We start from the raw sequence: 13763 nt of genomic DNA on the forward strand, positions 1-13763 counted from the left end.
GAGCCAGAGCAGGGAGCAGAACAGGCAGATGGATGAAGTACACTGCCGAGGGGAGCAGGGGGCGGCAGGAGAGGTCTGCGTGCCATGTGGGACCCTCCTCCGGTGGCCGGGGAGCAGCCGGGGATTGAACCGGCGCTGAAGAGGCTGCGGGCAGCTTCTCAACCCAGCGCTCAACCGCTGCGCCACCGGGGAGGCCCTGTGTCTCTATGATCTTGACTGCTCTGAGTATCTTATAAGTAGAATCATAATGTTTGTCTTTTACACATGACATATATATAGCCTTTATGGACTGAAGATTGACTCCTTATTTCAGTCTTCTCAATATAGTAATATTTTTTATTAAATTGGTATTGTTTATATTACTAAGCCAGATAGAGGTCAGATAATTTATATTTATGTATATATATATTTAGTTCTTGGCACAACTTTTTTATTTACTTGATAACAGTATGTGAATGCGGATGTGATTGTTTATTGTATAGAACTTAATGTTTCCGATTTGAGTATGGTGGATCTCCTGATACCTTTGTGTACATAGCTTCAGAGTTTGCAGCCTGTCAAGTGTATTTTCTTTCTTTCTTTTTTTTTTTTTAATGTTTTTTTTTTTTTTAAATAGAGGCATGTTTTTATTTTTTATTTGTTTTGTTTGTTTATACATGCACTGGGTACAGTCAGAAGCTCAGGAGGGTGAGAGAATTCACCAGAGTCAGAGCTGGAGGCAGAGCAGGCAGAAGGACCGAAGTACACTGCTGAGGGGAGCAGTGGACGGCAGGAGAGGTCTGCGTGCCATGTGGGACCCTCCTCCGGTGGCCGGGGAGCAGCTGGGGATCAAACTGGCGCTGCAGAGGCCGCGGGCAGCTTCGCAACCCAGCGCTCAACCGCTGCACCACCGGGGAGGCCCAAGTGTATTTTCTCTAGAAGCTTTGCTTCTCACTCGGGAGGGAAAGGATAGTTGCTTGGCTATGTGGACCAGAAAGGGAGGGTACCTGAAAATTTTAACTGCTCATTGTATAGATTTTAAATCAATTTTTGTATTACCATTCTCTTCCTCTGCTGTCTTTCCTCTTTGTCCTTTGTTTTTTGAGGACTCCAATTCATGAATCTTTTAAGGTACGGTTTTTTTTTGACTCACTATTTTATTGGCAACTTATATATGGACAGTGGAGTTCTTCCACTCTGTTAATTCAGAGCTAAGACCATCTGCTTTCCAGGTTGTAAATTTTTGAATCTCTTTGCCTACTCCTGTCTTTCTTTTGGCATTAGGAATTTGTCCATTTTCCCCTTTACTTTCGCAGTTATGGGGTTTCTCTGAGGAAGTCCCTCCTGTTTATACTCAAGTCTAAAATACAGATGTGTAAACCATGCATAAAATTCACTGTTCATAGATTATTGTTACCAGATTTAAACTCTTCAACAAGATACATAAAAATTCTTATGATTTGAATCCTGTGGCTCCACCCTTATTACTGACCCCATTCCTTTCTTATCTCTTGTTCTTTACTTCAGCCACACTGACCTATGTGTAATTTACTGAATGTACTAAGTTTTTATCTCACTTCCTACTTCATCCATTATACATTGAGAGTAGTCAGCACTAGGATGATAGTTCAGGCTATTTGGTTTTGATTATATTCCCCAAAATAGCAGCATAGCAGGAAAAAACAATTCTCAGACTGAGCCCTAAGAAAATTCAATACTTAACGATTGTATAGAAGAGAAAAATAGAACAAGATTCATCAAAAAAGAATGCTTGGAGAAGTAGATGGACATTTGAAGGTATGTTCCCATGGGTAAAAGGCATTTTAGGTAGCAAATAATGTATCAGATGCTGCTGAGATAATCAGGTATATTGAAGATTAAATTGTCATTTTATTTGTGACAAGGAAATCATTTGATTACTTTAGATTCAGCTGTTTTGAGTGAGTGATGATTGCAGAGAATCACTTAACTTTCTGGTAGCTTCTATTTCTTCCCAAGTTAGTGGAAAGGTCATCTCCTCAAGAGAGCAGTGGGAGGTTTGTTGGGGTTTTGAGAAGAACAACAAAGAATTTTGAATTTCTTGAGAGTATGAACAAGCTGACCTGAAAAATGTAGTAAGGTTGCTGGTTGGTGGAAGTTGGTTCATTTATAATAATCTAATGTTTCCTGTAGTGATATTTCTCCTCCAGTACTTAGCTATTGAGGCAGAGGCAAAGTCATGTTTATATAAAAAGTAGGTAGTTAGTTTCATTTGGAGCTTTACTAACAGAAGAAAATGAGAAAAGGGAGCAAAAGTGTTTAATATGTTGGTGAAATAGTGTTTTCTGAACTGGATAAGGAAGTGAGGAGAAAGTGCAAGTAGATAGGAAACGAAAGATTTGATATTTACTGGTGAGATTCAAAAATTAATATAAAAGCTGTTCTTATATTCTTCTACTTACTCCAAAATCCTTTCAAACATATTTACTTTGTTCACTTACACTTGAATTTATGTATCTATGATGTTCACATCAACTTTTCCTTCATCTGAGGTCCTCTGGGTAAACTGAATTAAAGAGTAGTAGATGATTAGAGGAAAAAATAGATAATGTGTTTGTACTAATGGAAAAGGACTAGAAATAGGGAAGGAGATTGCTTTTATTGGCATTTTCATGTTGGTGAAAAGGGGTACTAAAAAATGTCTATCAAAGGGATATTGAAAAAGGAGGTTTTTTTCTATTCCACCTGAAGGTGAGAAACCAGAGACAGTTAATAGCATTTTCAGGAAATGATTGAATGGTGAACTTGCATCTCTGCTTGGAAGGAGCAGGGGCATATTCAACTATTTTATACTTCTATACAGATAACTTATGATGCTATTCACTAATTTTATTTTTTTTAAAAATTTTATTTATTTATGTACACAAGAACTGTGGTACAGAACAGAGGTTGGTGGGGGGTGAGAGGATTCACTAGAGACAGAGTGGGGAACAGAACAGGCAGATTGACTGAAATACACTGCTGAGAGAAGCAGGAGGTGAGACAGGAGAGGTCTGCTGTGCCATGTGGGTCCCTTTCCTGGCTGGGGATCGAACTTGTGCTGCAGTGGCTGCGGATAGCTTCATAGTGCTGCGTCTTAACTCCTTGCACAACCAGGGAGGCCCCTATCACTAATTTTAAGGGAAGTCTCCTTTTGCTGATGTGTCTGACTTTTCTAAGTTGGGCCTATTATAATTCTTACCTAATAATCCTTATTGTTTCCTATCTTAGTGCACTCAGGTATTTTTTAACAAACATAGGTTACAAGATTTAATGCCAGTAAATTCTAAACAGCTGGCCATAGTTTCATTGAACAAGAAACTTGATAATTTTTGAAAACTATGTTCCTTGAAATTTTTTGGTATGGGAGACAGTTTTGTAAAGCAAGAAAATGTTCTAAGTACAGATTTTTTTTCTTTAACATAGTGACATTATTTTACCTGAATAAGTGAATATTCATAGAGTATATGTTTTCATTCAAGTTTAAAAAAGGAATATTTGCAATTGTAGATAAACATCAGGAGGAGAAACCGGACACTTTTACAGAAAAATTAGTTACTCAAATTATAAAAAATCTTCAAGTGAAAATTTCCAACATCCACATTCGTTATGAGGATGATGTAAGTATTTTAATAGATGATATTTACACACACACACCCCCACACACTTGCTGTTGTTGATACCTGCGCTATAGTGGCCAACCTGTGAGATGGTGGGAATTGAAGGGATACAAAGCTGAAGATCATATGATCTTTCTTTTTTATAATTATAGTTGTAATTTATATTTTTTAATGCTTTGGTTACACTTTCCTCAAGTTTTCAAAATCAGTTAATGAAGGAACATGCCTTATAATCACTTTTGATTGGTGGAGGTTATGAATTTAGTAGTTGTTTTTAAAATATTTTAGGTTATATTATATTTAACTCTTGGGATAGCACTGTTCTAAGAATCAATGAAACTAGACTTAACTAATTATTTGGCCTCAAATAGATAATTAATTTTCTAAAACTCATAATTATTTCCTTTATAGTATTGTGAAGGTCCACTACTTTTTTAATAAACTCTTTAAAACTGGAAAACATGGAGATATAGTAGTATGTAATATTATACAATACTGATACATTGATATTTAATATTTTGATTCATATTAGAAATAATATAGGAATAAAATTGGTTTCCGAAAGTAGTAGAATGTTTGAAATCGCATACTCTCCAGAAAATGAAATTTTTCTTTACAATGAATTATGTCCAACTACCTAAAATCTTTTTTTTCCTTCATAGATAACAAATCGAGACAACCCGTTGTCATTTGGTATCTCCCTTCAAAATCTCAGCTTGCAGGTACTTTGTTTAAAAAGAAATTTAACTATATTTAATTGTGCAACATAGTTGATCAGACTACTCTTTACTATTTGTGTATGCCTGCTTCAAAAATAGGTGTCTACAGAATTAGTACAGATCATGCATAGATGGGTTCGAATTGAGGGGAGTTTCACATTTCAAAAGTGGCTGATAGTAAAATTTAATTTAAAATATTAATGACCTATGATTGTTTGCTAATTATGATATTCAGTGCTTTTTAATAAAACTTTAATACATTTCTAAAGTAATATTTCAGAAATTTGATGTCATGAAAAGTATAAAGAAATCACTAATTTCTACACTACAATTATTAGTCTTGTGACATACTTTCTTGAGACGTTTTAAAAGTTTAGGGACATAGAGGATTATGAAACATTTGCTTGATCCAAATTGAGTAATTGTTGTGTTAATCATTCGGATTAACTTCTAAAAACTTTTTGCATGAGCTGCTGTGGATAAAATTTAAATCCCTTTTGTTCTCTACTTCCAACCTTCCCTTCTACTCCAGAGATAAATAGCCCAAGCTTTTATACTTATATAATACATTCATTAAAAATGTATACATTTTGTATAGTTCTTCTATAAGTTCCTTCTTTCTCTTCAGTGTATTTGACATTTGTCTGTTGCTACATGTAATTCAGTTCATTCAGTTTAATTATTGTAAATTCATTATCTGCTTTATTTATCTATTGGCTTTCCATCTATATCTTTTTAAAACTTAGATCCACTGTGAGCAAAAAAGAAAAAGCCACATGAAAAGTTACTTAATAAAGTCGGTAGGGTAAACTGTGAGATGCTGCTGTTAGGCAGAAAAATAAGGATGGAGAACTAGCCATTAGATTTGTCAATTTGAAGATCATTGGTAACAAGTGGACCATTAACCTTTGGAGGTCCATGGAAATTTGTCCCTCAACCCAGATTTACTCAGTTAGAAACTCAGGTTGGGGTCCATATGTTTTAAATCCCTCCAGGTGATCCTAATACATGCTAAAATTTGAGAACTGCTGTTTTAATTCAGTTCTTTATTAAAAAAGGCCACGTTTCTGAAAAATCATCCCAGTCTTCTCAGTTTCTTTTTGAAATCTACCCCTTTCTCTTAAAATAGCTTCTAATCCCTTTGTAATCTGATTCCAAGTAACCTATCTGGTTTCACCTTTCTTTGTTTTGGATTATGTTAACCAGCCATACTGGACTTCTTCATACTTCAGTTCCCTGAACATGTCATGTATTTGCATATCTTCCTACTCCTGCTGACCTTAGAGTATATAATTTCTATTCACAGGTCATATCACTCTCACTTTATCATACCCCTGAGAATTTGAGCTTCCTAACATGTTCTCATAGAGTACTGTGGGTTTAACCCTTATGGAAGCATTTACCTTTTTGTTGTTACTGTTATTTCCTTTTTCAATAAGCTCCTTGAAAGCAGACTTTCTTGTGATCAGTTAATATTCTTTGAAGGATATGTTTTCCAGGATATTTTCATGGGAGGTTGTCTAGGGCATGATTGATGCAATTAATTACTCTGCCATTTCACATGTACAAGAAATTTTTACTGCTTTTTCCTTTTTTCAGACAACTGACGCATATTGGGTTCCATCTTTTCATGATGACACTGAGAAATTATTTCATAAGGTAAAGTATAATAACTTATGGATGTGACAGAGACTTTTAGAGAGGCAAATGTTAATAAGTTTTACCTGCAGATACCGTAGATCTGAACTGCCACAAGTCCACTTATAAAATTTGTTTGAATAAATATGTTAAATATGTTTTTTTCTTATGATTTTTGTAATAACATTTTCTTTTCTCTAGCCTACTAACTGTAAGACTGTAGTGTACAATAAATATAATTTACAAAATATTTGTTAATTGACTATGCTGTCAGTAGGGATGTTAGTCAGCAGTAGGCTGTTAGTTAAATTTTTGGAGTCAAAAGTTATATACAGGATTTCTACCATGTGGGGGCTGGTACATTTAATCCAGTGTTTTTGAAGGGTCAACAAAATTAAGGATTTTTGTGAATTGTGTTTATTTGCTTAACTGTTAAATCACTCAGTTATTTAAAACTTCTGAAAATAGTGTATATTTAAGATCCTTCATTGAAAATGAAACCATAATAAGCTTTATTTATTTTCAGTTAATTCGATTGGATAACCTTTTTGCCTATTGGAATGTGAAATCGCAGATGTTCTATCTTGATGATTATGAAGAGTCACTGGTAAGTGAATTTTTTTGATGCATGTATATATACATTTAGGTATATTTCACATAGCATTTTATTTTTCATTTATCTAGCATACTGTAGTCATGGGGCTTTTTTCTAGTCAACTCCTTCAGCAGAATTTACAGAAATAGATGAATAAATTTATGCTTGTACACAAGCATGTTTAAACATAAGTATATATCTTAATAGTTCCTAGAGTTTTTTATACTAATAGTTTAATGAGGTATTGTCTAAGACTTTAATATTTTCCACAGATAATTCCTCCTGTTTAATTTATCTTCCTAAATTGCTTTTTAAACATTTTTCATTTGCATGTGATAGGATTGTATGGATAAAGGAATACTGGTATGAATACAAATAAAAGCAATTTGTCTTATAATAGGACAGCTTGAAGAATGGTATTGTCTATAAAGGCATTGTTCCAGAAGGGTATGATTTTGGTAAGTACATTTCATAGACTAAAAAGTGCAATTAACCAGTACAAATTTTCAATTAACATTATTGATATTGCTATGACATTTTAATTTGCTCATAATTATATTCTTGATGTATATGTACAATCAAAATACTTATCTTTTCTGTATCATGCATTAAATGGGAACATTTGGCTGTATTTCAAAACTAAGAGAAAAATAATAAGAGGATATTAATAAAATGATAAATTTCTAAGGAGTATTCAATAGCAATTACAGTGTTTTTTAGAGACATTTTTAAATGGCAAATAAAATTTAATAATACTAGCTAATAAGACTACCTGCTGCTGTCTATAGTGTAATATTACTGTTTTTAAATATAAAGTGCATTTAAAATAGTTTTTCTACCTTCTGATTTTTAATTTCATGAAATAAATATGTGGTACTATTATAATTAGAAATGAGTTACAAAATATATAGAGAAAAGGAGTATGGTTTATTCTACCCTGAAGGTACTTAATAAATATTTGGTTGTAGATAACTTTGTTCTTGGATTTGGTTGCCTGATGTCTTTAACAATAGAATATTCTTCATGAAATATTTTTCTTGGCTTCAGTGATCTTTTTCTGTATTCTTCCTCTGAGATTGTTCTTCATTAATTTCTTGAAGTGATGATTCTTGGCTCCTTTTGAAATACTATTTTCATAGTTTTTAATTGGTTTTGTTTTCTTGATTTCCCCCCCTCGGAAGAAATACTATGACAGATGAATGTCTATCATATTTTTTTATTGATGATTCGCTGTGTCAGTCAGGGTTCCATGAGTAGAGAGAAAGCATACCTAATTTGAAGGGAGAACATTTCATATAATTATTAACTATAAGGGATTGGCTAATAAAAATGAACTCTAAACAATATAGCAATTGTAGAGAGAATGACTAGCCCTTATCCGAGGGCCAAGATGGAATGGCCAAAGAAGGTATTATTCTTTTGGCATTGGAATCTAGATCTGGGTGTTGGCTCACGGATTGGCAGGAAAATCTCTGTAGTGCCATACCAGTAAAAATTGCTGGAATTCACCCTTATGAACCTTTTAGAGAACCTCATGGAAAATTGCTTCATGGAGACACTCCACTACAAAACTACCATAGCAGGGTTCTGGAGGAATTTGCTAGTTACTGATTGCTGCTAGTTACTGTGCACCACTGGAGGCTGATGCTGAAGATATTCTTCAGGATGCAGGAGATAAGACATTGGAGAAGCCCCCTTCTGTAGAAGCCACCCAGTAGGAGTTGGGTGTCAGAGAAGCTATGCTGGAGTTGGAACCTGTTGAATGAGCATGTTAGAACCAGGAGGCATTATCTCTTTTTCCTGCAGTGTTTTTCTGGTCCTCTACTGAGAAAGATTGACATTACACAGCTGACAAAAAGTGATTTAAAAGACTGAAAATGAATTTTTAGAGCAGACAATACAGGGGGAGTTTGGAACTCCTAGGCAATAAATTGATTATTGGTAACCTATGGGAAAGGGTGTTTCTTTTAGTATTTTGGTTTTTTTTTTTTTTTTTTTTTTTGGAGAGAGAATAGCTTGTTTTATTGGCTAAGATGGGAGTGATCCAGTAGAATGATAATTAAATGAAGCAATGAAGCAAGAGAGAGAAGGAATAATTTCTGGATTGGGATGGGTGAAAGGAGGTGGGATGTAGTGCACAAGTAGAATGCTTTGCCACAGATAGGAGTCTGGTCTATTCATTTACAGTACAGATTTCTGTTAGGAGAGTGCTAATATTGGTTGAGAAATAGAGATGGTGATAGAAGTTTATGGAATTTCTCTTCTGGGTTTTTTTTTTTTTAATTTTAACTCTGAGGTGTTTTTGAGGGAGCAGAGACTATCATAATCATTTAGGGGAAAGAGAAGAATGAATTAACTTAGAAAGGAGTATTTTCAAAGTGTGGTTCAGACTAGCAATATCACTGCCACTTGGAAACTTGGTAAAAATACAAATTCTAGGGTGCAGACATGCAGAATCAGAACCTCTGAGAGTGAAGCTTAGCAATCTGTTTTAACAGAACTTCTTGATGAGTCTAATGAATACTAAAATTAGAGGGTTAGAGTAAAGGGTTCCATTTTTTTTTTTTTTGGCAAAGGTCCACGTTATAAATTAAGTATATACATTTTGTAGGCCCTATATAGTCTATCATATATATTTTTTCTGTTTCCAACTCTTTAAAAATGTAAAAATCATTCCTAGTTTACTGCTTGTACAAATACAGACCTGTGGTATGATTTTGTCTGTCCTTGGACTAAAAGAATATTGTGTGATTGCTCAGCAACTTTATTATTATTTTTTTATTTTTAAACTAATTTCTTTTTTTGTATATATTTTACATCAGGTGTAGTCCCTATAAAATTACCATCACCAATTCACCTGTGCACCATCACCTTAATCTCTTGTGCTCTTCAAATCCTTGTTTTGATCCCTCTCCCCTTCCCTACAGAGTATCTCTATTTTATAGTTGTCTGATCATTTTTGTTTAGTTTTGAAGTGTTTTTCTTAGATTGTTGTTATTTTTTCCCTGATCCTCATTTTGTTCCCCTATATTCCTCCTCTAATTGAAACGATCCAATATTTTTTTTCTTTTTCCTTTTGACTTATTTCACTGAGCTTAATCTCTTGTAGCTTCATCCATGTTGCTGCGAATGACATTAGATTATCCCTCTCTCACTCTCTTTTTTTTTTTTGCTGAATAATATTCCATTGTGCATATGTACCACATCTTTTTGATCCAGTCATCTATTTTTGGGCATTTGGGTTGTTTCCATATCTTACCTATTATAAACAGTGCTGCAATAAATATAGGGGTGAGGATATCCATTTGAATTAATGTTTTTGTGTCCTTTGGGTAGATCCCAAGGAGTGGAATTGCTGGGTCATATGGTAGCTCCATTTTTAGTAGACTGAGTTGTACAAATCCAGACCTGTAGTATGGATTTGGTCTGTCCTTGGACTAAAAGAATGTTGTGTGATTGCTCAGCAACTTTAAAGACAGGAGATGTATGACACATTCAGCTGCTTACATATATTGATAGGAGTGGAATAGAGAGTGGGTTTCCAGAGTTAGGGTTTTTAACCCAGTGAATACTGACAAAATAAGGATGACAAAGGAATTAAGGGTGAAACTAAGGGAATGATTTCAATTACTGGTCATGGAATTTCAACAGGGTAAGGAGAGAACTGAGGACAAGAAGTAGAAGTGAAAGAGCAAAGTTAGAGAATCAATGATGTGTGGGTCTCATTGTACTTAGAAGTTGGTATTGGGATAGTAGATAGAGCGTTGGTAGTGGTAGAAGAGTTGGATGCTTGAGACAGAGTTTAATGAGGGGCAGTCATTGGTATGATAGTCTAGTCTAGGAGGTAAGTAAGATGGAGGAATTCAGGAGCTGAGAGGCCATGGTTTTGGAAAGATAGTGAAATCACTCACAGTTTAGAGTTTCTAGGAGCAAAAATCTGACAGAAGAGGGTACACTTCAGGAATTGATAGATGATTACAATAGTGGTTGGTATTTTCTTATATTTCACGTACAGTTGGGGAAGAGGAATAATTTTATTTTTCAAATATTAGTACCATTTTGTACTTTTTCTGATAGGTTTTATACTTTTTCTGATTTGGTTTCTCTATATTCCATACATATGTGATACCATCTGGTATTTATCTCTCCTCCGACTTCACTTAGCATAATCCCTTCCATTTCCATCCATGTTGCAACACATGGCATGTGTTTATCTTTTTGACTACCAATTAACATTCCAGTCCCCCCCCCCCCACACACACACACAGACATCTTGATACACTCTTCTGTTTTGGGGCACTTATGTGAGTAGTCTCACGGTAGTGTGGTGGTGTTTCTACATCTTGCTTTTTTGTTGTTCATTTGTGGCTTGATACCTTAAAGTCAGAGAAGATGCCTGGTATGATTTTAGTCTTTATGAATTTGTTGATACTTGTCTTGTGGCCCAACATGTGGCTAATATTGAAGAATGTTCTGTGTCCACATAAGAATTTATATTCAGTTTTTTGGGGGTGCCCTGTAAGTGTCTGTTAGTCCATATTCTCTAAGTCTTTGTTTAAGACCACTGTGTCACTGTTTATTTTCTGTCTAGTTACCTGCTCATTGGTGAGAGTGAGGTGTTGAAATCTCCAACCATAAATGTGTTTTTTTCGACATGTATTTTCAGAATTGATAGTAATTGCCTAATATATTTTGATGCTCCTTTGGTGAGTATAAAATGATGAGAGTTCTGTCTTCTTAATATATTATTTCTTTAGTTATTACATAGTGTTTATCCTTGTCTCTTGTTACCTTTTTAAACTGGCAGTCCATTTCATTTTATGTAAGTATGGCTGTTCCTGTGTTCCTTTGGGTTCCATTTGCTTGTAGGATTATTTCCCATCCTCTTACTCTGAGTCTGTGTTAATGAGTTTGTGTTTATCTTTGGAGCTGAGGTACATTTTCTGGAGACAGCAGAAAGTTGTATTCTATTTCCTAACCAATCTGATACTTTGTGTCTCTTAATATGTGAGTTCAGTCCATTTATAATTATTAATATATAAAAGCCTATTACTGCCATTTTGTCCTTAATTTTGTGCTGCATCTGTTTTCTTCAGTTATTTGTTTACGTCCCTCTCTTTGACCTATATACAAGAGTTCCTTTCACTATTTCTTGGAGGAAGGTCAGTGTTTGAAAACTTTCAGTTTCTCTTTGTCTGAAAAGGCCTTAGTTTCTTCCTCATACCTGAAGTAGAATGCTTTGCAGGTTAGAATTTTCTTTCCTGCAGTTTTTACCTTAAGAATTCTGATCACATTCCATTGTCACCTTGCCCATAGTGTTTCCTCAGAGAAGTCCAATGAAACCCTGATAGGAGTTCCTTTATGTGTTATCTGCTCCTTCTTCTTTGCCAGCTTTAAAATTATTCTTTTGTCTTAAATTCTAGAAATTTTCACTACTATGTGTCTGTCTGTAGGTCTCATTTTGCTTAGGTACTGTGTTCTTTTATCTTCCTGAATTCGTATATTTAATTGCTTCTCCAGGTTTGGAAAGTTTTTCTGTGCTATTTCTTTAAATTCGTACTCTGTTCCTTCTCTCTCTATCTCTCTCTCTCTCTCATGCCTCTTGGATACCTATTTTTATTTACCTTTCCTAATGGAAAGGTTTATTCTCAAAGTGTTTTTTACTCTTTCTTCTATCCACATTCTTTGTGCATTCACATCTTCAAGGTCACTAATTGATCTTCCATTTGGTCTATCCAGTTCCATAACTTTATCCAGAATTTTTCATCTCTTGTATTAATTTTTCTATGTCAAGCATCTCTATTATTTTCTTATTTAAAGGTTCAATCTTCTGTTGATTTTATTTCTCAGTACATTCATTTCTTTATCACAGAAATTTTGAACTCTTGTATCTGATAAGAATAGATGTTCCACATTTTTGTGATTGGGTTCTGGAGATTTGTTCTTTGTGTGGTGTAGTATTCCCCTGATAACTCCTGTTGCTGCTTTATAGTGTTTGTTTTTCTCCCCCATTTCTTGCATTTGAGGTATCTGCCTTCCAGAGTCTCCACTGGTGCTGCCTCTACTTCCTGCTCTGCTCCCTGGACTGTCTGCTTGCTGCTACCAGGGGTTCTTGTCTTTGCCGGACCTCCACTGGTGCTGGCCTGAACTTTTTTTTTTTTTAATGTACCTACTTTTAAGGGTTATATTGGTGTTCTGACAGGACGTTCAATTAGTCTCTGTTCCTCTAAGACAATGTGAATTATAGGTAGGGAAAAGATGGAAGAATCTCCTCCACTAATAAATTGATAGTTCATTTGACCAAATTACAACATTGTAGAAATATAGGACCTGTTGAAAGAATTTTCAGGAAATGAAAATCAGTATTTTCAGTTTGATCTCTTCAGTACTTTGATATTCTTGAAATATAACTCAATATTTTAAAATTTGGATTATTTTCCAGTATTTCATCCCATATCTGCTAATGCCAAACTTCAGATGAATCGCGGATCAGATTTTGACTTTACTGCCCCCAAGATAAACCTGGAAGTTGAATTACATGACATATCAATTCAATTTAATAAACTACAGGTGAGTTTTTCATTGAAAATTTAAAATGTGAGTTATAGTTTGATAAAAGCAGAACTAAGACTTTAAATATTCTTCAAAAATTCACTATGTTGGGCCTCCCTGGTGGCACACGGGGTTAAGCGCAGTACTGTGAAGCTATCTGCAGCCTCTGCAGCATGTGTTCCATCCCCAGCCAGGGAACTACCCACATGGCAGCAGACCTCTCCTGTCTTGCTGGCTGCTCCCCTCAGCAGTGTATTTCAGTCAGTCCACCTGTTCTGCACCCCACTCTGTCTCTGGTGAATTCTCTCACCCCCTGCACCTCTAGCTTGCACCCCAGCTCGTATATGCACAAATAAATAAGTCTTTAAATAAAAATTCACAATATTATATGGTAATGCTTCCTTAAAAATGTTAATAATTTAGCTTTTATCTTCAACAATTGGTGAAAAAAAATCAAACACTTAAGAGCCTTAATTTTCTCATTCTTCAGTATTTCAGTGTTATGGAGCTTCTTGAATCAGTTGAGATGATGACACAGAATTTGCCATATAGAAAATATAGACCTGATGTACCTCTTCACTACCATGCCAGAGAATGGTAAAATGTCTTTTTTTTTTTTTAAGATTTAAAAAATGCAGAACA

At 34.8% G+C, this 13763-nt stretch overlaps 1 protein-coding gene across 1 annotated transcript in view; it reads left to right on the forward strand.

Annotated features, from left to right (window-relative positions):
• The window catches only part of VPS13A (vacuolar protein sorting 13 homolog A), a gene marked incomplete at its 3' end in the record, with an annotated part of 180645 nt that overhangs the window by 22599 nt on the left and 144283 nt on the right, over positions 1 to 13763 (forward strand). The window contains exons 6-12 of the mRNA XM_084236962.1: positions 3508 to 3617; positions 4280 to 4339; positions 5936 to 5995; positions 6501 to 6581; positions 6970 to 7027; positions 13012 to 13139; positions 13612 to 13718. Coding sequence (XP_084093088.1) covers positions 3508 to 3617; positions 4280 to 4339; positions 5936 to 5995; positions 6501 to 6581; positions 6970 to 7027; positions 13012 to 13139; positions 13612 to 13718 — 604 coding nt within the window. The remainder of the gene's footprint in view (positions 1 to 3507; positions 3618 to 4279; positions 4340 to 5935; positions 5996 to 6500; positions 6582 to 6969; positions 7028 to 13011; positions 13140 to 13611; positions 13719 to 13763) is intronic.

This window comes from Talpa europaea (genome assembly GCF_964194135.1).
Source record: "Talpa europaea genome assembly, chromosome: 7".
NCBI classification, from domain to species: domain Eukaryota; kingdom Metazoa; phylum Chordata; class Mammalia; order Eulipotyphla; family Talpidae; genus Talpa; species Talpa europaea.